The 24,850-nt window shown below is 51.1% G+C and overlaps 2 protein-coding genes across 2 annotated transcripts; both read left to right on the top strand.

Annotated features, from left to right (window-relative positions):
• Positions 1-385: 385 nt before the first annotated feature.
• On the top strand, positions 386-6,337 carry smg8 (SMG8 nonsense mediated mRNA decay factor). Its single transcript, XM_006640801.3, has 4 exons — positions 386-2,039; positions 2,386-2,531; positions 3,536-4,426; positions 5,517-6,337. The coding sequence occupies exons 1-4, from the start codon at positions 494-496 to the stop codon at positions 5,727-5,729; spliced, it is 2,796 nt and encodes a 931-aa protein (XP_006640864.2). The 5' UTR covers positions 386-493; the 3' UTR covers positions 5,730-6,337.
• Positions 6,338-7,430: 1,093 nt separating this feature from the next.
• gdpd1 (glycerophosphodiester phosphodiesterase domain containing 1) lies at positions 7,431-24,322 on the top strand. Its single transcript, XM_015367587.2, has 10 exons — positions 7,431-9,443; positions 13,062-13,104; positions 13,574-13,709; positions 14,437-14,482; positions 14,970-15,091; positions 15,180-15,269; positions 16,939-17,072; positions 20,115-20,174; positions 20,873-20,924; positions 21,018-24,322. Exons 1-10 carry the CDS (start codon positions 9,308-9,310, stop codon positions 21,141-21,143), a joined length of 945 nt encoding a protein of 314 aa, XP_015223073.1. The 5' UTR covers positions 7,431-9,307; the 3' UTR covers positions 21,144-24,322.
• Positions 24,323-24,850: the final 528 nt, after the last annotated feature.

The raw sequence follows: 24,850 nt of genomic DNA, 5'->3' as shown, positions 1-24,850 counted from the left end.
ACGGCTATAAATCAATGTACCTAGGGAACTATGTACTGTAGAATATTTCAAATGGCTATAAATCAATATACCTAGGGAACTATGTACTGTAATTACAGTAATCTTTTAACGGCAAACTCTGTTACTGCAACATCGCAGCTGGGGCAAATTCAGTTCGTGGGGAAATAGTTTCTAACATTGCAAAATTCAGAAAAAAAGGAGATTCTGACATTACGTACATTGTTGGTTAGATACAAGAAAGTGCATTTGATTTAAATGTTGTACTTAAAATGTAAAATTGTTTACAGCATTAAATAGATAGGCTATATCCTGATTTGGAAGATCACGTATGAAACGTCACAATACTAAGCAGAAGGTTCGACTGAAGCTTACATCGTCCTGACGATCAGCACGGTTGCTTGTTTCCACCCGGACAGGTTTTACCGCGGCCCGCGGCTCCCGGAAGTGTTCCGGGTCTCCTTCCGTGTAAGCTTTGTTTTCCCAGCCCGTGAAGATGGCGGCGCCCGTGTCAATGGGAGAGCTGCTGCGCTCGGAGCAGCTGGAGGACCCGCTGTACAAAGACGAGGGGCTGTGTGTGCTCGGGATTTTCGGTAAAAGCGCCCTGCAGCCCAGCTCCGGTAAGGAATCGCTCATCAACACGCTGGCAGACAAGCACGTCTTTCCTCTGTTTGGGCCGGAGGGGGATGCGGATATTCCCGGAGGAGGCAGCTTGATTCGCGCTTATTATAACCAGGAGAGTCGGGTTCTGTATCTGGTCCTCACCACCGTGTGTGACAACCGGCAGCTGCTCCGGGCCTGCGAGGCGCTGAGCTCCGGGCTCGGCCACGCCGAGGCTCACGACTTCTGGAAGGCGGCGGAGAAGCAGCGCTGCCTGCACCTGCTGTATCTCTTCTCGCTGTGCCACATCCTGCTGCTGGTGCACCCGACCTGCTCCTTCGATGTCACCTACGACCGGCTCTTCCGCGCCCTGGACGCGCTCCGGCAGAAGGCTCTGCCCCTGCTGCGGGCGGCCATCAAGGACTGCCCGGTCTCCAAGGAGTGGAAGCTGAACTGCAGACCTTGCCCGCCGCGCCTGCTCTTCGTCTTCCAGATGAACGGGGCTCTGAAGGTCAGTGGCGGGGCCGGTGCAGGGGCCGCGGCGGGCGGAGACGCCCCGGGAGGGAACCCGGAGAAGCCCAAGAAGCACTCTCCCCGGCGCCGTCTGCAGCACACGCTGGAGGACCAGATTTATCGCATCTTCCGCAAGAGCCGCGTCCTCACCAACCAGAGCATCAACTGCCTCTTCACCGTGCCCGCCAACCAGGCGTTCGTGTACGTGGTGCCCGGGCCCGAGGAGGACCCCGTGGGCGCCCTGCTGGGGCAGCTGCGAGGGCACTGCACCCTGCGGGACAGTGAGCCCGGCGCCGTGCTGACGGGCCCCCGGCGCTACACGCAGCTGCGCCAGTCCGCCAGGCAGCCTTCCTTCACCGTGGAGGGCAGCAGCCTGGCGGGCGCTGGCGGGCAGCTGGTGGACTGCACGCTGAAGGAGTTCCTGTGGCAGCACGTGGAGCTCGTCCTCGCCAAGAAGGGCTTCGATGACAGCGTGGGCCGCAACCCCCAGCCCTCGCACTTCGAGCTGCCCACCTACAGCAAGTGGGCACAGGTGGCCGGCCGGCTGCACCAGGTGATGCTGGACAGCCAGGACGAGGGTTCGGCCGAGCTGGCGCTCAAGGTGCAAGGGCAGCTGAAGGTGCTGGAGGGCTTTCTGGACTCCGATGCCAAGTTCTCGGAGAGCAGGTGCCAGAAGGCGTTGCCGCTCGCCCACAGTGCCTACCAGTCGAACCTGCCCCACAACTACACCACCACCGTGCACAAGAACCAGCTGGCCCAGGCACTGCGCGTCTACAGCCAGCATGCCCGCGGCGTCGCCTTCCAGCGCTACGCCCTGCAGCTGCACGACGACTGCTACAAGTTCTGGAGCAACGGGCACCAGCTGTGCGAGGAGCGCAGCCTCACGGACCAGCACTGCGTGCACAAGTTCCACCTGCTGCCCAAGACAGGTACTGCGCCGTGCTGGCCGTCCCTCCCCAGAGCACAGGGCTGGAGTTCTTCAAGCCCGGTGTTTGTCGGCTGTTAATGAGAGTGCCGAAGCTCCCTGGCACTCTTTTTCCTTCACCTGATAGAGCACTATCGCAGGGAGCCCTCAGCCAGCTCTGCAGGAGAGGCAGGGTGCAGAGAGGACCCTGAGACTCCTACTGCAGTGTGTTCTACAAGCCAGCACAAGATGACAGGAATAAATCTACACATGGAACCCTAACCCTACTGTTGCGCAGGGCAGGGGTTCAGGTGTGGGTTTGGCGGTGCGATTTTGTCCCTGATCTCTGCTCCTTCCTGTTTCCACTGCAGGCGAGAAACCCGAGATGGACCGCAATCCGCCCATCCTCTACCACAACAGCAGAGGGCGCTCCACCAGTTCCTGCAACTGTGGCCGCAAGCAGGTGCCACGAGAGGACCCCTTTGACATCAAAGCTGCCAACTACGACTTCTACCAGGTCAGAGGGCAGAGAGGGGCTGGGCGCAGGGACGGGTTCTGGCCTGCAGACTCTGGGCTTGCATGGGTGGCCACAAATATTGAATTAATGGACTTGTAACTTATCCTTCTCTCTTCTCGTGTAATCGCCAGCTTGTAAACATAGACATTTAAAGTATCATCAGTCTAGCCTCACAAATAAGAGGCAGGACGTGGAGTTAACTCTCTGTTCTGTGATGTGATTGTAAAGTAGCAAACAAAGGTGAAGCTGTGTGAAACGATCACTGATTTATTTTAGCTGGGGGGAGGTAAATGTCACTGACTCGGGGGATAACTGTGCCGGTATTGAAGGACCAACTGCAAAATGTTGTATTTGTAAACCAGCACTCTGGGAAGGAAGAAAATTAACTGCCTGTTTTCAGGAAAAACTGTTTTCAGTTGACAGGAAAACAGTTTTCCAGTTTTACATTTTTTCGTGTAACTAGAACAGAGTGCCTGATAATAAGACAGAAAGCGTAATGTAGAACTGCCCATCATGCACCTTTGACTCCATTGATGGTGGTGAGGTGACTTGAGGCCATTCTGGGAATATTTAATACACTGGAACAGAGTGGGGGAATGGCCTGGTGGCGCAGTGCTTGGGCCCTGGCCTACTGTCTGTGTGGAGTTTGTATGTCCTTCGCATATTCCTCTCACAGTTCAAAGCCATACTGGTAGGTTTATTGGCTTCTGGGAAAACTGGCCCTGGTGTGGGTGTGTGTGTCTGGGTGTGTCCTGTGATGCTTTGTGCCCGTTGCTTGCTGGGATGAGCTCCCTGGGACCTGAATTGGAAGCAGCGCTCAGAAGACGGACGGAACAGAGTGGCCTCGTGGCTGAAGCAAAGGGCAGAGCTGCCAAGCCAGGCGTCTGCTGTGACAGCCCAGTGACCTGCAGGCCGTGCTCGTGCTCTGCCCTGAGGGCGGGGCGAGACTGGCTTTCCGCTGTGCCAGCCTCTGGCTGACGCTGATGTCGGTCCTGCTCTTGCAGATGCTGGAGGAGAAGTGCTGCGGGAAGCTGGAGAGGATCCACTTCCCCGTGTTCCAGCCCAGCACCCCCGACCCCGACCCGGAGCCGGAGGGCGAAGAGGCTGCGGGGCCCCCCGAGGCCCCGGCCGAGGGCAGTGGGGACGGCGAGCAGCTGAAGGAGGAGGAGGCTACCGGCCACACGCCGGGAGACAGCACCAGCCTGAGCCTGGCCCTCAGCCTGGGCCAGTCCGCGGACAGCCTGGGGCCCTACGGCGACGGCGCCGAGGGCCAGGAGAAGCGGCCCAGCCTGGCCGAGCGGCAGCCCTCCACGGTGGAGTACCTGCCGGGCATGCTGCACTCCGGCTGCCCCGAGGGGCTGCTGCCCAGGTTCTCCAGCTGGTCCCTGGTCAAGCTGGGCCCGGCCAAGGCCTACAGCTGCCACTCCGGACTCGACCAGCCCGGCTTCCTCCCGGGCTCCACCTTCCTGCTGCCCTGGGACATCGTGATTCGCTGCCGGCCCGAGGAGGAGATGGGGCTGGCGGAGCCGCTGGACGCCGCGCCCTCGTCCTGGCCCGCGCCCAACAAGGCGCTGGCTGGGAAGCGGGCCCCGACGGCGGGCCTGGGCCTGGGCCGGGGCCGGCGCGGGCGAGACGACGTGGCCAGGGCCTTTGTGGGCTTCGAGTACGAGGACGGCAGGGGCCGGCGCTTCATCAGCTCGGGTCCCGACAAGGTGGTGAAGGTGCTGGGCCCTGGGGGCCCCAAGGAGTCCGCCACGCGTGCCCTCAACTCCGACATGCCCCTCTACTTCCACTCGCCCACCCAGGGGCGCGGCCTCAAGCCACACTACGCCCAGCTCGCCCGCCTCTTCATCGTCGTGCCTGATGCCCCCCTGGAGATCGTCCTCGCCCCACAGGTAGGGGGTGCTGATCTGTCCCTCTGTCTCTCCCTCCTCACCTTTCGCCTGTGTCTTTGCCTCTTTCTGTTCCTCGCTTCAGGAGAGTAAATGCTCTTGGCTGGCTTTCGTTTCGTTTTTCCAGTGTGTCCGGGTCTCTCAGTGCTGGGGCTCCTGAGTGGCCCTCAGTTAAAGACACTGTCTTAGAGGACAGGTTGCAGCCGGTTGCTGGGTTGAGTCACAGTCATGTGGCTGGGAGTTTCCACCAGCTGGAGCGTTAAAGACTGACTGCTGTGTGACTCAGCAATGACAGGGGCAGGTTGGCAGGGTGTCTCTTCGGCCTTTTCAGCAAACAGCCAGTCCTGCGAGGAGCTGGGCACCTGCCTGCTTGCAGTGACATCAGCCAGAGTCATTCCAGTCCTCCGGTCAGGGGTAACTTTGCAATTCCATAGATCTTTTATCGGAAAACAGTAAATTCTTTCCAAGCATCAGGCCAGCCCGGTGCGGGTTTACACTTCATCAGTGCCTTCTAAAAGTATCCACCCCTTCCAGTGGTGTTCCACTTTGTTTAAGTACAGAGTGCTCAAGTGGACCAGTTTGATAGGTGAAGATGACAAATGTCAGTAAAAAAACAACTGCAAAGATGAATTCAAAACTAATTTGCTGATTGCTTCAGTATTCACCCCCTTGAGTCAGCAGGTTGGCAGCAGTAACAGCCGTGAGTCTTCTTGAGTAAGTCTTTGCTCACCGGGATTGTGCCAGTCTCATCCGTTCTTCTCTGCAAACGCGCTCGAGCTGGGTCATGCTGGCTGGGGACAGGAGCTGGGCAGCAGTGTCTTGCCACTGATTTTCTATCAGACTCAAGTCAGGACTTCATATACTTAGACCCTGTAGTGTGTAAGACCTACAGCTAACGGATCTGACAGCAGTACAGCGGGGAACTTTCTTCAGTCTGTATTTGTGTTCTGGGTGTAACAGGAGAGCAAACAGCCTTTGGTCACAGCAGACAGAGAGAGCGATGGACTGCTCTGCGCAGACACCCTCCCTGTCCCAATGAAAGGCTTGCGGTGACTCTGTCTGCGTCCTGACCCCCCTGTCCTTGCCCCCCCAGGTCCAGCCAGGCCCGCCCCCCTGCCCCATCTTCCACCCCGAGCAGAGGGAGGTGCTGCTGCCCCCGGACGGGTTCTGGGTGCTGCGCTTCCCCTACGCCTACGCCACGGAGCGCGGGCCCTGCTACCCGCCCAAGGACAGCCAGCAGCTGCCCAGCTTCCGGGTCCTGAGGGGCGCCCTGCGTGCCAACACCACCAGCCCACCCCCGCAGTGAACCCCCTGCGCCTCCAGGGACGATGCCCCTGATCGCTCGGACGACCCCGCGGCCCCGCAGCAGGACCCCCCGCGCTGGCGGGGCGCAGGCTGGGCAGGACGCAAGGCAGCCAGGACAGACACCAGACTCCCGAGACACGGCTCACTGGAAATCAAAGCCCGCAGAAGTCTGAGAGACCTGTGAGGGCTTTGTTGGGATTTCATTATTTACTTCATTTTCTCCTCTCTTTTCGGGTAATCAGAAATATAACAGTTTCTGAGGAGAATCTGCGTTGTGTTCTACTTCCTTGCTTCCTACAAACAAAGTGAAATCGCTGTTGAGCAAGTTCAGATCTGCTCTGAGGAGCATCTGAGTGTCTTAACAGGTAAAAGCCTGTGCTTCACACACAGGCTGGGTCTTGTCCTGCGGAGGCCTGTCGACGCCCAGCTGTCTCCAGTAGGAGCTACGGTGCTCAACCAGCTAGTAGAGACAAGCTTGCAGATGATTACTTGACTGTAAACTCAACGATCATGACCTGCAACGTTCTCTAAAAAAAGAGAGTACCTGGAGTGTTTGCGTTCCTTTCTGACACCACGCTATTCACCGATTTAATAAATGTAATAAACGTTTGTCAGATTTTTTTGTTCTTATCTCTGTGATTTGTCGTTCTGACAAGCGGTCTGGCTTCTGTGTCTGAATGTTTCACTTGTGTGAACTCGGCCACAGTCTGCTGTTCGTGTGGAAGGACCCAGCTCAGCAACTGGAAAGGGTGTTTCGACATCCTGTCAGAGTTTCAGGTTCAGTTGAACTAAGTCATGTGGGCCTGTCCAAGGAGCTGATAAGGTTCTGCATAAGATAAGGATGGTTTTGACAGAATGACCAGATGGAGGATTGCTCATGGGTGAGGTTCATGTTAACGTACTGCAGAAACTGTTTGCTAGTATGTGTTGCTCCAATTACAGTTTGGTAAATACGACTCTGTAGAGCACTGCCATTGGTTTAGGGCATATCCTTCGAGTCATTCAATTTTTTATGACGACAATGTAAGTTATTTACAGTTCACTTGTGATCTTACAATGATGATGATAATCCCAGTTATCAGCAGTTTGAATTATTGACAATGAATGGTATAAAAACAGAGTTCAGCAAAAGACAGCTCGCAGTCTGCTGAGGTTTGTTGCAACAGTGACAGACTCATCTATCCCAGTGACCCTGTAGTGGATCCAGGGCAGAAGAATAATTCCTTGCTCACCTGAAGAAGCTCCAGGACAGAAACGTAGTTTAATGCTTGTCAGTGCCGAATGAACCTCTGTTGATTCATTGTGTACGGTAGTTGTATTATTAGCTGTGAGGTGGCTGGGATAATGGCACTGAATGATAATGACGATGTATCTCATTTGTTTGCTTGATTAATAACCTGTTCTCTGCCATTTGTGTTTATGGAATTGATCAGAAAGTTCTTTCAGAAGTTGTTGGCTAACCAAAGAATCGACTTATTTTTCCTGTGAAAGATGTGGAAACAGCGAGGTGATTTGGGTTTTTAACCTGATAAATGAACTTCAGCTCTTCCCTCCTACAGTTTGTTGTTTTGGGACAACTTTTCCTTCTAAAAAATTAATTTAAAGGACATTTGTGTTTTCAACATATTAATGCAATAATACCATAGACATTCAATAGGAAATTCCAATGGCTTACAACTTTGTTGTATATTTTCTTCAACTGAAATGTGCAACAGTGAGTGATATTATCACAGGGAGTGATACTAGTGCATCAGTGATTAGTGAGAAATTTAGTTTCTCCACCTTTAGAGGCAGCAGACCCAGCTATCTTGTCCAGGTTGCATGGCTCAGTGACAGTGACGCAGATCATGGGAGGAAAGGTTGATGCAGTCAGACAGGAGCATTGATTGTGTACATACAGTGGGTGACCCTACTGACCGATACCCCTGAAGAACAGTACTGTGTTTGTCAAGTGAGGACAGTGTGTCTGCTTTGATTAGCTGAAGTCATGAGTTGGCGAACTCTTGTTTCTGATCACATCAACTTTGCCTTTTTCTGTGTGGGGCTCACTCAGTCAATATCAAATAAACCAAAATATTTTTTTTCTGTATTACAACAGCATAAGAAGAGTGATAAATGAATTGAATGGATGTCAAAATTAAGGAAACGCTTGATAAAAGAGGGATACAAAGTACATTGAAAACAGGTGCTTCCACACAGGTGTGGTTCCTGAGTTAATTAAGCAACTTACACCCCAGCGTGCTCAGGGTCCCGTATAAAAACGCTGGGGAGGCCCAGCTGCCCGTTTTATTGGCCACGAGGGCGTGTGGAAGAGATGAGGGGTGGTTGTTGGGGCTCGTCTGGCAGGAGCTTCACTGACATTGCTGATGTTTCACGAGGAGCAGTGGCCGAGGAGACGTCTGACAGGAAGACGACTTGAGCTGGGGGCAGCTGGGGATTTTCCTGTCAGTTGGTAGCAGTGGGTCCACAGCTGCTCCTTTCAGCCTAATGCTAGAAAAGAGGCTTCTGACAAGAAGCTTCTGTTTTTTTGGGGGGGAGTTGAGACATTATATCGCTGAGATTCTTTAAAGAGAAATGCGAAACACACCAGCGGTAATTAGACAAGAGCTGGCATGGCAATCCTTTGAATTTTCCTTATGTTTGGTGATATCTGACTATTTGACACATAGTTCTTTCAATTTATTAAATACTTTCATTTTTAGTTAATTCAGCTGCCACGGTGTCGCTGGTCTCTCAGGTCTCTCCTTGTTAAGACACTAGCAGTGGTTCCCGGGTATTTGAGTGCGGATGTATTAATAGAATCTGACAAGCCTGTGTGTTTGGCGTTTGATCTTCAGAGAAACATGACCCAAGCAGGAGAGTGCAGCCTCGCGGAAGCTTTTCATTCCTGGGAAGTTATGTATCCTTTTATATAGAGACGCTCGTATTCGTGCATCTTCATGAACCCAACCTGTAAACATGTGCCAAATTGAGTTCATCTGTGCAAGAGGTGTCACGGTATGAAGAGAAAATAAATTATCCATGTCTGTTTGGCGTTTCCCAGCGGTGATTGTGTTGAAGGCCGGGATTAAAGGCAAAATGGCCTCTTAGCACGCACAGTCCTGCAGGGAAGCGGATTTCGGCTGTTTCGTGCCTCTGGTATTGTTTGAAAGGCCTACAATCCACACTGCCGTCCGCTGGGAGCGCAGGGCGCGCAGCTGCCGCCCGCAATGCACAGAGCAGCGCTCAGCCGGCCGGCAGCCAGTGCGCATGCCCGTGTTGCGTTGCGCTCCGCAGAGCCGCCGAGCGCCGGAGCAGCAGTCCGGCCGACACGAGCCGGGGGTGGACAGTCCGGCCAGGGCAGCGGTCAGCGCACGGAGGCGCAGCGGGAACAGGAGTCCAGAGAGACCAGCAGACAGACCGGCGCGCACTGCTGAGCTGCGCACTCGCTGGGGCGTGAGGGAAGCGCTGTAAACAGACAGCATCTCTGCCGGCTTCCCGGAGTCCGGAGTCCACCTCAGCCCGTCCAGGAGCGAAACCGGTAGCGAAGACGCTGTCGCAGACGGAGCCGGGGACGGACGGACGGACGGAGGGAGAGAGATGTGTGCTGCTATTTACGTGCTGTCCACTCTCGGCGGCTACCTGCTCACCTCCGCTTTGCTGCTGAAATGCCCGTCGCTGCTGCACCGCAGGAAAAGGGAGACTTTCCGGAGCAGACACATCTCACACCGGGGCGGTGAGTCGTGACACTCGGCTGTCCGGGGTCGCTCCTGGGTGGGGGGCTACAGAGATCGCCGCAGCTGGTCCTCCCGGGACACACCTGGGAGTCAGGAGTTTCCGCCTTGGACAGCGCGAGCCGCAGCTGGCGAGCTGTCATTCCCAATACCAAGGCTGGGGGGCACATCCCAGAGCAGCTCAAATGGTTGGATGTCGTGGGGCTAGGAGCCGGAGAAGGATATCGATATGTATCCATGTCATTTCTGTACAGCACATACATGTTAAACGTGAGTGCTTCTCAAGCACCTCAGTCCCAGGTGCTGATGGTGATCTACCAGCTGGACTGAAGGACACAGCGCGACTGGCTTGTTCATGTCAGCTGTGGACACACGCCCTCTGGCTGTGGCAGGACAGGGGCGGCACCCCGGGACTGGAGAACCCCTCCTGTAGCACCCTTCAAATCTGACCCAAGTAATTCCGGACTAGTAATATCCTGGAGAAGAGTTCACAGTTCACACATTCGTAGCTCTCATTGAGACAGCAACAGCACTAATGGACACACACAGAGCATATGACATGTAGTGTTTAGGTGTTGAGAAGACTTTCAATAAAGTTTTACATAAAAGATTAATTCTCACATTGCAGGCAGAAGGTATTCTGGGAAATGTGTGCTTTTGGCTTGAGAATTTGTTAAAAGGAAACAGATTTTAGGTTAAGAGTGAATATAGTGAGTGGTATTTAATGTAGACAACTGCAGGACTTTGAAAGCAAAATGCTCATAAATTAGGTGTTTATGCTGACACTTTATTTCTGTGTTCTAGACAATGTGGGGAAAGAATAAAAAAGAAAAAATGAGAGAATATAAGTCAAAAGTTTAAGTGAAGGGGTGTTGTGTGATGTTAGAATTGTGTAATCCACTGTTCAAGCTGAATGTACATGACCTATGACATGTGGGTGTTCACTCCTGTAGTGTTTTTATACTAGAAGCCTCTTCTAATTTTCTGACTTTATAGTTCTGCAAGGAGCAGGCTGTTGTCTGGGTCTGTTATCTCTGTGGGAAGCAGTGCAGTAAAGGCTGTGTTGGCTGCTGTTTGCACAGAGTGAGGGAGTGTCCTGAACTCTTCGGCCTGGGGAGGTTGTTGACTGAGCTTCTCTGATAGCAGCAAGGACACTGCGTGTCAGAGAGCACTGGGTTCAGGGTCAGGAGGAGCCAGGCAGGTGCCTTCGTTTCATGAGCTGTGAGTGCTTGTAGTATCTTCATCTCAGCCACCAATTGAAAAACGCTTTGAAGGCAAAAAGACTGAAAATTACAGCACAACTGGAAGTGCATTTTATTTTTTAAAGCTAAGGATTCACACTAGATAACAGGGGGGCGCAGTGGTTAACACTGCTCTGGGTTCAGTTCCAGCCCTGCGGTGCTGTCTGTGTGGAGTCTGCATGTTCTCCCCGGTTCATGTGGGTTTCCTCCAGGTGCTCCTTTTGCCTCTCGCAGTCCACAGGCACAGTGGCAGGTTAATTGGCGTCTGGGCAAATTGACCCAGGTGTGAGTGTGTCTGTGTCTGTGTCTGTGTGTTGGTGCCCTGCTATGGACTGGCCTCCAGTCCAGCGTTTACATGCCTTGTGCCCATTGCTTGCTGGGATAGACTCTGGCTCCCCCACATCCCTGAATTGGAAACATCTGTTCGAAAATAGATGGGCTAACAGCACAACATTTATTATAGAATATACTTTACCAGTAATATAACTTTATTACTGTAGATAAAACAGTTCCTGCTTCAATTTCAGTCCCAACAGCTATGGTCAACACAGATGATCACTATCCATGGATTGGACGCACCTGAGAAATCGAACCTGCTTGGGCTGTCAGGGTGGAGATCAGTCCTACCAGCGCGAGTGGCGGTGAAGCCCCTCTGGCTCGGGCGCAGGGCTCTCCCGCAGTGCAGTCAAACGCAGGGCCCCTGCGGTCTCGCTGCTGACTGAATTCACCCAGCGGGTGGCTCCTGGGGTGGGGTCACTCTCTGCAGGTCCTGGGCACCTCGTTTTCTTTTTCTTCGGGAGCCCTGAACAGCACCAGGTTTATTTCATTAGGGAGAAACACACTTCGCTGCCGAGGCAGGAGTTTTTTACAGAAACATTAAGGTTAATGATGGTTTAAATGGTTTAACAAGCCAGTAAGAAACATTGATTTTAATTTTGTACTGGCAGGACTCGTTTCACAAACTAGGATTAGCTATAGGCCTACACCTATTTACCTAAAATATCATTATGTTGTCCAGGATTAGATGCCCTGTAATGTGCTTTCATTATGTGCTGAGGTCGAGAAGGAAAACAGCCAATCTGCAGGATTGCTTGCTTGGATTGCAGGCGAGGTTCCTTGTCTGTTTCTGAAAGACTTGCCTGCTTCTCTAAAGCAGTTTTTTGGAGGAACAGTGTGTTGTCAGAGCTGCTGATGTAACTGTGTCATGTCAGCAGGAATTAAGTTCCTCTTTCCTCTGTGCCCTTAATGTGTCACACTTGCAAAACATGTGAGTCTCCAAGGCAAAGGGTCGACTGAAGCAGCACAGTTCTTCCCTCGGGCCACAGGTTCAATTAACCAACCAATCAATTCTGTAGCAACTTTTAATCCAGACCAATTCTGCACTGTAGATTTTTATACATATAAAACACAGTAAACTTACAATGAAACATGTATAAATGTGAATTTAGAAGAAAAAAAGTGATTAGGATTTGAAGGCTATTTTAAACAAGTATGTTTTGAGGCAAGACTTAAAGGCCTCAACAGAGGCAGAATTTTCATATGGTGAGGGAGAGCTGATCTGATGAAAATCTAACAAGGAGCTCCAGAACCCAGAAAAGACCTCCTCTGTGTGTGTCAGCCAGTGCTGAGAGAGTGCACTGTGTCACAAGGACTCTGGAGTCAGAAATGAGAGGAGACCACGTACTCTCCTGCTTTTGGGGCTGCTAGAAGCTTATTGATCTCATCACCTGCTTCAGAAAGATCCTGTGGAATCGGTTTCAAAACATGGCCTGGCAGCTTGTTCCAGAAACCCACCACCTGTGTGTCAATTGTTCGTCTCAGTGTCATATAGACTGAAACCTGTTTCTTTTTGTGTAAAGTCTGCCCTTATACCAAGCAGCCTAGCTGGCATCGTACACATAGGATTCAGAGTTGTAGCACAGGGGCCTTACAGCGGGCTGAATAATTCATTTATATCTAAAATAGAAAAGGCACCTTGTGCTTCTGCATTCAGGAATCAAGACTCTCACCACAGCAAAAAGCAAGTGACCTCATCTTTGATACCCAGCGGGTGAATAGAACCAGTATCAGGTTATACCACACTTCCTCACCCCTCTGTCACATCTGACGGTATCAGGTTTCTGCTAATTCTCTCTAACCAGCTTTGGAACTACGTCCTTGCAATGCATTAAGGTGACCTAGATCCGGTCATTTGAGTCCAATCAGTGTTTCTGCACTGAAACCAGAAGGAGTTCTTCATTATACTGGTGTGGTGGAGTTTATATTGACTGTAGTGACAGCAGTGACACCTGTAGGGCGCGGAGCGTGAGGAGAGAGCCGCGGTCACCACTGGTGCTGCTGCAGGGTTTGTGACGCCTCCTCTTTGTGCTCTCTCCTCAGGCGCAGGGGAAAACCTGGAGAACACCATGGCAGCCTTCAGACAGTGAGTAGAGCAGCCACTGCCCCTGTCCTCAGACGCTCAGGGATGCCGTACGGGCTGGCCAGTCCTGGGCGTTTGGATTTGTGTTTTTCTTGTTTCCTTGCTGTTGACAGACACTGAATCACACAGAGCAGGGGTCTCAAGCTGAGGTCCTGGAAGTGTTTTCTACTTTTATTCCCTGCAGAAATATTCACACACTAAATTAAACTCGTTATTTTCCAGTCAGGTTCCACTTTTTAGAAAGTGTGTTGTGTGCTGTGCAGGGGATTGTGAGTGGGTCAGGAGCCTTGTGCACGCTGGCAGGTTCTGCGAGTCCGGCTGTGATGAGCTGAGCTGATCTGGGAACCAGGGGGAAGAGCGCTGTCTGTTCCGAAAGTTGAGCCCGTGACCGAGCCTGAATCCGGCCTCGGCTGCCCCAGAGTCACGGCGGCTCTGTCCTGGCGTCACGCTAACCCTCCGCTCTCGCTGGCAGCGCGGTGAAGCTGGGTACAGACATGCTGGAGCTGGACTGTCACCTGACCAAGGACGAGCAGGTGGTGGTGTCGCATGACTCCAACTTGAAGAGGTCGACGGGGGTCAGCGCTCTCATCCGCGACCTGTCGTATGCAGTGAGTATCTGATTGGTGGACCCATGCAAGGACAGTACAGTGGCCTCCACTGTCTTTGCTGTATTATCTTCACTAGCTCCCTAGGAAAGCTACGCTCCAGACTTTCAGCAGTTTTCTGGTGAACCTTTCACATGAAATTGCTTGTACATTGTCCACAGTCCTTTCAATAGGCATTGAGGTAAGTGAACCTGGAGGTTCAAGCTGTTAACCGTATTTACAGAGGAGGGCAAAGTCTTGAGAGTAAAAACAGTGCACCTATCAGGACATTGTGTGAGATAAACTCCATTTCACCAGTGTCATTGTTACCAGAGCTGTTTTTCCTTTTGTGTTAAGATGTGAGTTTGCCGCAGTGTTGTGACAGTTAGCTCTGCTGCCTCAGAATTTGGGGATCCTGGGTTTCAATTCTAGCCTTTTCTGAAGTTTGTAAGTTTCCTAGGTGTGGGCGTAGGTTCTCGTCAGGAGCTGTGGTTTCTTCCCAACTCCCATCAACTGCCCCTGTCTTAAGCAGTTTACCCCTGAGGAGAAAGCGCACCATTATGGACTGGCTTGATGATAGACTGCTTTTGCCTTCTGTCTTTTTGCTTTTGCCTTCTGTCTTGCCTCAAATCTTGCTGTAAATCTGAGGTCGTCCCTCAGTGCTCCCCGCTGTGGGCAGATGCTGGACAAAGCTCGGTCATTGTTGCTGACTGTGCAGGAGGGTCTGACTGGCTTTCTGTGTTCTGTCTAGGAGCTGCCCCCTTACCTGTGCAAGCTGCAGGTGACCTTCCAGAGAGGTGAGTGCTGCTGGGTCTGGCAGCCGACAGCAACGGGGTTGGTGACAGAAATCCACAACCACAAGGGGTGGGATGTGCGAGCTTGACTTACCGCAGGGCTGTGGTCCGAGGTCAGGTCCCCTCAGGGCAAAGATTATGATGAAGAAGGTGAGGATGAGGGGAGACCATTCAGACTGTGCTACTTACAGCTGGTGTAATGAATTGAAAAGGAGCCAGGCTCACTCACACGCTGTCCCAAGGGAGAGTCAGCACCTGTCTCTCACTGCTGCTGCAGCAGGTCCAGGGGGTCACTGCTGATCCCACCGCTGCCACCACAGCGCCGCCGCCTGGCGATTCCTGGCCGCAGTGGACCAGCGCCATGATCACGGGGCCATCGAGCTCCTCCGGTGCTCGGCGTGGGCGGGGGGGGGTGTCAGGGGGATCTGGAAAGCGGGTGTGGGTGCTGTGGCCGGTGCGTAACGCCCCTGCTGGGGTGCTGTCTGTACAGAGGGCTGCTGCGAGGGCGGCAAGGACAAGCGCATCCCCCTGCTCAGAGACGTCTTCGAGGCTTTTCCCAGCACTCCCGTCAACATCGACATCAAGGCCAACAACGACACACTCATCAGGAAGGTCCGTGGGCGCCGCGCCGCCGTTCCCCTTTCCTGGGGTCACCCCTCTCCTACAGTACCTGCCCTAATAACGCCCGCGCTTCCTGCAGGTGTCGGAGCTGGTGACGGAGTTCAACCGGGAGCACCTGACAGTGTGGGGCAACGCCAGCAACGAGGTCGTGCAGAAGTGCTACAGGGAGGTAGGACACCAGCCGCGCAGCACCGCCACGCCGTGCACACGCACGCTGGCACCATGCTGGCACCTTGCAGTACCGCAGCCACAGACACAGCTGGCTGAAGGGCGGCGAGCTCCTGCAGCCCAGCCTCTACGGGCTCGCACCTGGATGCCTTGGATGGAAACAGCACTCTTCTGCCCCAGTGTGCTGGTGCTCATTTTAATGTGTCGGGGAAATTGCCTCAACCAAGACCATGGGATTTGCTGTGCATTATGTGAAGAATTAAAGGCGGTTTAGCAACATGGGCGTAATTGCATGGTGCAGGAGTCTTATACAGGAGATCACGATTATGGCTCTTCCTGCTGTAGCAGGCCTTGTTTGTCAAGACTGAACCCCTTTCAGTATTGGTCTGGTTAGAGGTATTTACAACACTTACTCAGAGTGAACAGGCGACCCCTGAACCTGCCTGATTACATCAATAGAAGCCCGTAAGAACAACTTACCCCAGGATCGCATCCAGCTGTTGCCAGAAACCGTGAGAATCCACTTCAACAGCTAGCCAGGAAGCTTGTTTCTAGTATTTTAATTGTTGTTCATTTGCTATTTTCAGGTGTTTCTTGAGGTATGTGCTGACATATACCTATTTCAATGCATAAAAGCCATGATCTGCGTACATAGATTCCCAGTACAGCTTTAAAACGTTACATAGGCCCAAATGGCAAAGGATAGCTGTCTCTTAGTTAAACAGCTTGGTGTCTTGATTTCAGTGCAGTGGAAACTACAGATTCAGATTTGCACAGATGGAGACTGATGCCTGTGAAGTGCAGGTCCTGCTCGAGCTCGTACTGGAGCTGGGCGCAGGCACTCAGCAGAGACTGAGCCCTTCTGCCCTGAAGCCCGGTGCTCTGGTCTGCAATGCCAGCCGCCGCAGTGATCACGCCCGCCATGAGAGATTGTGTTTCTCCTCTGAAGTCCTGCCAGGGCTAAATCCAGGCCTGGAAGCCGCCTGGCGTATCTGTTAATGAGAAGAACGCCAGAGATCCTGCAGAGTCCTGCCTGGGCCTGTGCTGGATCAGCTGCGTGGCCTTATGGGAGGGACAGCCGGGGCGGGACCGCCGCGGTCTCCAGATCCCAGACTGCAGCAATCCCTCCCCTCGTGTTCCCACTCCAGAATTATGATCACTTCTACAGGCAGTCCCATCGTGCTCCAGTCTCTTCAGCCATGGCAGGAAGTGCGTCGTTTTAGAAATACTTTAATTTACACATCTCACTCCTACTGCCCATCTCTCAAAAATCAAGCCCTAGGACCTTCTGCTTTTCAATTAATTAAAAACGTGGTTTCTTTCAGGCCTAATCCTAAATGTCTTTCAATGAACTAAGGCATTCTTTTCAAATAACTGATAATAATATCTACAGTTCATGGCATTGCAGTCAGTCAGGGAAGGATGGGTGTGTGTTAAAATCTCATTGTTCGTCAATGAGAGGAAACTTGCCTCACCCCCCACTCTGACAGACTCCTTTCTCACGCAGATCTGACACAATTCGGACGGCACATTTCTCGGTGAAGAGTGAGAGGGCCTCTCTGGGCTGAGCAGTGCAGGATGCACATCCTCAGGAATACGTCACAGAGCTGGGTGCAGTGTGTACCTGCAGTGTTCACGCTGTGATGCTGGACTTTCGTTTTCCCTGACAGAACCCTCGCATCCCGATCCTGTTCAGCCTGCAGAGGGTGCTGTTGCTGGTGGGGCTGTTCTACACTGGGCTGCTGCCCTTCGTACCCCTGCGGGAGCAGTTCCTGGAGATCCCCATGCCCTCCATCATCACCAAGTGAGTGAAAGGGAGTTGCTGGGACCCTGCACTTATTGGGAGGGGGGTAGGGGGGTGCTCTTGCTCTGATAGGTCCCATTCCAGCAGGATTGAAGGTCAAGGGGTGTTGAACCCCTACCCTGCTTCTTAAGAGCCCCAGATCAGCAGGGGTTTGTACAGAAGTGTTAACATGCTAGTTTCTCAACCCTGACAATCAGTCAAGCAGGTGAATTTTCAAATTAAGCAGGTTAAACAGATCTTCCACCTGTCCCGTATGTGAAGGAGTCTTCTCCCTGGTCTTCTGCCCTGTGTCTGTCCTGGAACCACGGAGACTGGACCCTGGGCAGGGTGCTGCCAGTCTGCTGCAGGACACACCCACACAAGCTGCATCAATCCTGCCAGCGTGTCTGTGGGAGGTGGAAGGAAACCTCAGCACCCATATGGACAAGGGGGGAACATGCAGACTCCACACGGAAGCGCTTCTGACTGGTGTTGAACAATTCAGAGGTCATTTGGAACAGACCGTATGTAAAGCCCTTCGGCTCTCGAGGACCAGAGCTCCCTTACTTGATCAGTCTCTTACAGGTTACCCAGTCGGTGACATAGGGTGACTCTGGGACCAGTGCTGGAGACTGGTCAAGCTCAAGCCATTCATTTCACAACAAATGGAACCTCTGTTGATTGCTTTAGCAGCTTAGTCCAGTGAAGCAGTTTAGAACTGAAAGTCTGGTGATGCTGCAGGAACAGTTGGCCTCTCCTTGATTTCAGTTCATTACCAGCACTTGGCTCAAGAGAGCAGAAACAGCTTTGCAAGGTCTCTGCTGGTGCGAAGGCCTGCGGCTCCTGTAATTCAGAGTCCGTCTCCGGCCTGTGGCGATGGCCTCACCGCTGGGGCCCAGCAGGCCGAACGCTGCCACGGCTGAGTGGGCTGGAGTTGTGTGTCCATTGTCCCCAGACGTGCTTCCTTGAGTCCAGCAGGGCCTGCAGCACATGGCCTTCATGAAGCTGATACTGTCTTACACGGGGAGAAACATTCTACCCGAGCAAATGGCGTCATTCCTCACAGTTGAGGGGGCACTTATTTTTAATATAGCAGTGTGTTCTGATCTACATTGTGATGTCCAATGATAAGAGTTTACTGTGGTTTTACCCCTTTCATACCAGCACGTTAGAGTATTAGACGGACCTACCTGTTCCTGAGTAATTATAAGAAATGAATTCTGAAAGTCAGCTTTCTGCTCCCGCCTGTACTGCTAGACTCACACAGCCAAGGGCAGGGTACTGGCAGTGGAGCAGGACGCCGTGTGGGGATTATCGTGTAGTAATGTGTGCTTCTCGCAGACAGCTGGCTCAGGGCAGTGCTAAGCTGAACCATGTGAGAGTATTTGCATGCATTCAGCCTGGCACTGGAGCTTAATGTGTCCCTGCTGACCTGGACAGCAGCACACAGGCGCTGGAGGGGAGAGCAGACAAGCCTGCGTTTGTGCATCATTGAATTTGCATTAAGTAGCCATATCTAACTTTATTTAGAATTGTGCCTGAAAGTTTTTCTTGTGCATGAGAATGTTTCCGTTTAATCATTCAATTCCCTTAGTTTCATTTACCTATTACTTTTTCTCTGCTCTGTATCTTTTTTGTTTTTAACTCTTTGAGGATCTACAGTTCTGTGTTTGTTAACTGATGTGGAGCAAGTGATGTGTCTCCACTCATGCAGGACACAGCTGGTAATGACAATCAGGTTGGCCTGTTTCCTCCCTGTAGCCTGAGTGACCCTGTGTTTTTAGCAGCAGTAGCAGCACTGTGATGAACTGGCATCCTGTAGTTCTGCTTTGAGCCCTGTGCCTGCCAGGGTTAGGCTCCCCTCGCTCCAGCCCTCTCAGGATGATGCTTTTTAGTCCCGCAAGTGGATTTTTGTATTAAAAATCTTCAAAGGCATTAACAAAGAAAACCCAGTGAACTTCAGCTTCAACATTGAAACACAGTCCAGAAGGCACAAGTGGAAACTTTGTGAAATTGCATTTAAAATTGACAACAGCAGGCACTTTGTTACCCAAAGAGCTGTGGGAGTCTGGAGCAAGCTATCCTGCCATGTAGTTAAGCCAAAACATAGCTGAGTCCGATCAATTAGCTAGTAACTGCAATACAAACTACATAATCGAAATGGCCTCCTCTCATGTGAAACCTTTCCTATGTTCTATTGACCCTGGTGTCTGGTGTGTATTTCCACATGCTTGCAGAGATGTGGTTTGTCCGAATATTATGTAGCCAAAATCCGAGTGCTGTCACATCGTTAGGTGTACTGGAGCTGATAGGGTTTCCTGAATTTGTTTCTGAAAGTTATTTGAGAGAATAATTTAACTGAGTGAATAACTAGTGCTTTGTGAAATGGTCTCTGAACTCTTACGTAAATACACTTTGTTTCCTAATCTGCTTTGAGCACACCCAGCAGGTAATCAGTTAATGAGCATGGACCAGTTGTGAAATAAGGCCGATTTTTGTTCCTGTGCTGTTCAGCAGAAAGTGAAGTACATTTTTTTTAAGCAGACCATAAGCTAAAATAAACCTTGGACTCTTTTCTTACAAAATGCAAGTGAATGAGAATTTTTTTGGTTTTTAATGTCAGTTTCTTTAACTTGTGTGTTTTGATGGGAAACTGCATGTAAAATTGGTTCATTGCTGGGGAACAAGAGCTGAGAGAGATACTGAACAGTGACGAGTAACGTCTCAGGGGTTGTAGCAAATTAAATGTGTCAAAATCTGTAAATGCTGAGAGTACAGGTTGCCAAGCAGGAAGCCTTTACCCCCTGATGGTGGACAGTTTTGAGGGGCTGTGCTGTCCATACATTGGAGCAATTCTCCATTGTCAGGAAGAAAGTTCCCGTTCAGTTACAGAATCTCGCTGGTTCTTATCTCTCCCGCGAGGACCAGACCCATCCAGGACACGCTGACTAGGCCGTGTGAGTGCAGACTGCTAGGCTGTTGCAGCAGTAGTGGGGTTTGATGTGCTGCATCTTTTGAAGCCCCAGTGTGGAGAATCTCTGCTGACTGAATCCTTCCTTCCAGGCTGAAGGACCCCCAGACTATGACCAGGAGCCAACGCTTCATCGCCTGGCTCGCTGACGCGTGAGTTCTACGTCGCCCCCTGCTGGCACTCCCCTAGATTCCAACCCCAGCTTCAGCCAGGATCACATCTTCATCACGGCCACATCAAAAAGACACCCCATATTCAGCTGCACTTTTCCCCGGTCCTTGCCTGTTTTAGCTTTCAGGACCTGAGTTTTGTCCATTTGTTAAAGTACAGTGTGGCGTGCTCACAAGGGGCTGCCCAGGAGTGGGGCTCTGTGCTCCAGGCTGCTGTCTGTCTTGTGACGTCAATGGCAGCCCGCAGACAGCTGCACTCCACGGACCAGCAGCTCTGTTTCACGGGAGTCAGGCAGACAGCAGTCTGGACCGTCCCTGAGCCACACGGCAGCCCCGTGCAGACTGAGCTGGAGAATGGAGGATGCTGATTGTTTGCACTAAAAAGTTTAAAGGCTTAAACACAGGTACACGTTCATTACTCAAAACAACTCTTTGAGCAGATAAGGATGTACTGTATAACACTAGATTTTCAGAACATTTTAAGCCACATTAATACATTTAAACAACAGCAATGTTTTGCCCGGCCATTGTAGATCATCAGTCTGAGTCAGGTTAATCATTCAGCCCTAGCAAGCTCACTTAAAGCTGATCTTCCCTCTAAAAAGCATCCTCTGTCAAGGAGGGCCTTTATGTGAGGAGTTGAAAGGCAGCTCTTCTTTCTGGTGTCCTTCTCTTCGCAGGCTGCTCATGAGAAAGGCCCTGTTCCAGCATCTAACTGCCAGAGGAATACAGGTAGGTGGTGTGTAGCAGATCACTGCAGTGTGCGCAGGTGCGCAGGCCGGGCAGACAGTCGCTTGAGCCAGCTCTGCGTGTCCCTTCTCCCAGGTGTACGTCTGGGTTCTGAACGACGAGGAGGACTTCAAGCGGGCCTTTGACCTGGGCGCCACGGGCGTGATGACAGACTACCCCACCAAGCTGAAGGAGTTCATGGAGAGGAACAGCCCCAGCTAGAGCCTCGCTCCTGCTCCCTCCTGGCCCTCGGATGAGGCAGTTTGTCGAGCCGTGGGGAGCCAGCGTCCACGTCTGTCCGCTCATTCCTGCGGGGAGCACGGCGGGGGGGAGGTCAGCGCCTGTCCTTGCAGGCTTCGCTGGCACTTGGAGCTGTTGTTTCAGTCTGCATTGTGATTTGATTGATATCATTATTAGTCTTGATTCCAGGTCACATGACAACTGCATTCATCGGCACCTGGGTAGGCAAGGATTTTTCTGGTAAATGAAACGATTAGACTGAAATGGAAACTCTGGGGACCTGCTCTGCCCCTGCTGGTCAGAGTCTGTGCGTCCACCCTGAAGCCCACCCAGCTGTCCCGGCCGTTCCTCAGACCTGACCTTGGTGCCCCATTCTGTGAAATTGCAAAATGATTCAGACTGTATTCATAATGTGCTGTTAAACGTAATGTTTTATTCAAAATCTGGCAACACAAACTGCAGACTTCAAAGTTAGAGTAGATGTCTGTAAAAACTAAAGAGTCCAAATTGAAAGATGTTGATTGCATAAGTACTCAGCCCTGTGAACTCGATATTTGGCAGTAATTTAAGCAGCAGTCTTTGTTGGTCAATCTCAGACAGCTTTGCACCCTGGCTTGGTGCAGTCCCAGCCCATTCTCCTGGGCAGACTTGCACAAACTTTCTCACGTTGCTTGGGGGTCACTTCTGGACAGGAGTTTTCAGATCTTTCCACAGATGCTCTGTAGATCAGGACTGGGCCACTCGAGCACTTCTTTACTTTCTTAGTCTTAAGCCAGCCTAGTGTAGCTCTGGTCTTGTGCTTTGGGTCATTGTCCAGCTGTAAGATGAATTTGTGTCCTGATTTTAGGTCTGAAGCAGCTTTTAACATAAAATAATGTTGCCTCCACCATGCTTGTCAATAGGGCTGTTGACTGACTAAGTGATGCACTCTGTCGAGTTTAAATCAGATTTTGTACTTTGCATTTAGACCAATTTTGTCTGAGCACCTTTCACTTGTTAAAGGTCAGCCTCACCATGCTCAAAGACTTACTAGGAGTCTTCATGGTTGGATCCCTTCAGTGGCTGGGCCCCCGACAGAGGCGCCTAGCAGACAGGTGTGTTCGGATTATTGCTCACAGACAGAGCTCACTCAGCTAATTCTATTGGTCATTAAGGTAACTCTGTGTGCCTAAATTAATTTAGGTTTGCACAGCAAAGTATTTGAATACTTTTGCAAGGCACTGTATATAGGTGTAAATGTTTGGGTGTACAGCTCTAGGCTGCTGTTTACAAGCTCATGTAGTAGCTGTGTCTTTCTGAGCCCATTGCAGTCATGCTGGAACCACACTGATGTTGAACTGAAGACCCCCTGCAGACAGGACCCTCACTAGGTGAGATGGACTGAACAGGACTTTAATAGTTTTTAGAAGAACCAGGCGATTGTTTTCTGTCTGATACAGTCAGTCGTTTCCAGTACCGTGGTTGGCACAGAGGCGATCCTGTGTGGTAAAAGTATCCTAATTTACAGAACGACCAAAAAAAGGTTATTTTAATTGTTTTAGAAGAGCACAACTTATTGCTGGAGCCCTGTGTCTCTTTACAATGGATCTGTATAATGGAGAGTTTGACTGAAGAGAATATTCCTTGTTGGGAATATTTTAAGAAGCAATAATTTGCACAAATCAAAATGTTTATCAAGATGATTGGTTTCCGATCCTGTTTGTGAATTTTTCAGTGTTCTGAAATATTCACAAACAAGTACATAAAAGCAAGTACGTCTTTGTCTTGGAAAGAGTTTAACACTTTTAGAGGGCGGTCACTTCATTGTTCTGACAATATAAATGAAGCTTTAAAATCACTTGTAATCTATTAGATTAGAGGAGGGGTTTAATTACATTAAATTAAAATCTTTCTTCTAAAATGTAACTGCAGAGAAAGATGAATTTCTAGTGTCCAGAATGAATCGGGTAATTCCGCCTACATGTGACTGAAGCAGAGTAAATCGATCTAATTTCAAGGAGATTTTTGTGGTTCTTGTATTTGTACAAGTATTCTTCTATTTTTAAAACTTTTCTCAGAGTGTATTTTGTTACGGGTTCAAAGGTGCTGCGGTGTGATTTTGGACACTTCGAGCAGGACTCTCTCAAGCTCATGCAGGTCCTGTTGGGTTGGCTACTGGGGTCCTGGGGGTTGTGTTTCACAACAAGCCTCAGGAGAGGTCTCCCCATGAGCGAGAAGCTATGCTGTGTCATTTCATTTCAACTGTTCTGCTGGGAACACGAGCGCAGGCACCTACACTAACGTCGATCCCAGGGATCCCGATAGAGCATGATGAGCCATTCCAGGTTTTCCAAACTGCAGGCCCTTGTAAGTCCATCTGTGTCCTGGATGGACCACTGTTTAACGGTTTTGATGAGCCTAAAAAAAACAGGTGATTCAACTTCTTAGTATTTGGCCAAGTCAAGTCCAATCAATTGGACAAGATAGGATTTGTCCGAGATGATTTAATACGTTTGCTTGATTGATGGGTTGAGCTGCTGTAAAACACTCAGGCCTGGATTAAGGTGCTGTTTTTCTTATCCCAGGAGAAATCAAACCTTGAGCACGAGCCCCAGGGCTGGATCTCTCCTGCAGGAGGGAAACGAGTGCTCTTTACTGACTGGAGAACGCAACACCGAAACAGCTTGGCTGGTGCGATATGGACTAACATATCGACGCCTCTTTGTTTGAAATGATTTTAGTAATTACTTTATGATTAATTCTGTAGCTGAGGCTTTTATCCAGCACAACGTACAGGAGTTAGTGTTACCTGTATGTATTTGTGTTTCGGTTTAGGCCAAGTGAAGGTGTCCTAGCTGGGTTAGTCGTTAATGTGCTTCAGCTGTGTGTTGGCAGTGCAGGTTGTTGAGGGTGCGAGCAAGTGGGCCGCGCTCTGGCGTGGCTGTCGAGAAGATATCTGCCCTTCCTCCAGGTGCTCGGGGGCAAGCGTGTCTGCTCCGGTGTAGCGGGGCTGTGCAGGATCGCAGAGAAACCTGCCAGCAGTGACCACAGGCCCCTACAGTGGTGATGCACTCCTGCCCTTCTCATCCCTCCCTCACGCCTCGTGTAGGAACGAGCCTTTTCCACACTGTACCACTGAGGCTCCATTCGTACAACACTGTAAATAAATATTGTGAAAGAGTTTTGATGAGTGTTGTGATTTCTGTTTTCCTTTACTGGTTCAGTAAATTGCAGACAAATTGTATTACTTGCTCTCACTGTGATTAATTATTGGTTACTCTGTCATACGCACTCCGTGGTTAGTGCTTCCACCCATCCATCCATTTTCTCACCCCTTCTTACAGTTCGGGGTCGTGGGGGAGCTGGAGTCCATCTTGGCATGAAGGCAGGAGTCTCTCACACACACACACAGAGACTAGTATGTCTCTGGACTGTGGGACCAGCAGAACATGCAAAGAGAACATACAGGCTCCACACACACAGCACCTCAGGTCTGGAATCGAACCCAGGGCCTGAACACCGCGAGGTAGCAGTGCCACCATACTACCCAAGCAGCTTTCGGTTCCATCAAACATCCTACACTGGACAAGCGCAGAAGAGCGACCGGAGCCCCACACCCCTGCTGTCAAGTGGACAGTGGATACCCACCACAGGGCCCCGTGCAGGCAGGTGAGGGGCAGCTGGTCCCGGGCGAGTCTGGGGAAGGACCC

This window comes from Lepisosteus oculatus, chromosome 26, assembly GCF_040954835.1.
Source record: "Lepisosteus oculatus isolate fLepOcu1 chromosome 26, fLepOcu1.hap2, whole genome shotgun sequence".
Lineage (NCBI taxonomy): Eukaryota > Metazoa > Chordata > Actinopteri > Semionotiformes > Lepisosteidae > Lepisosteus > Lepisosteus oculatus.
Note: the sequence above shows the minus strand (reverse complement) of the source record. Positions and strands in the feature narration are given on the sequence as shown.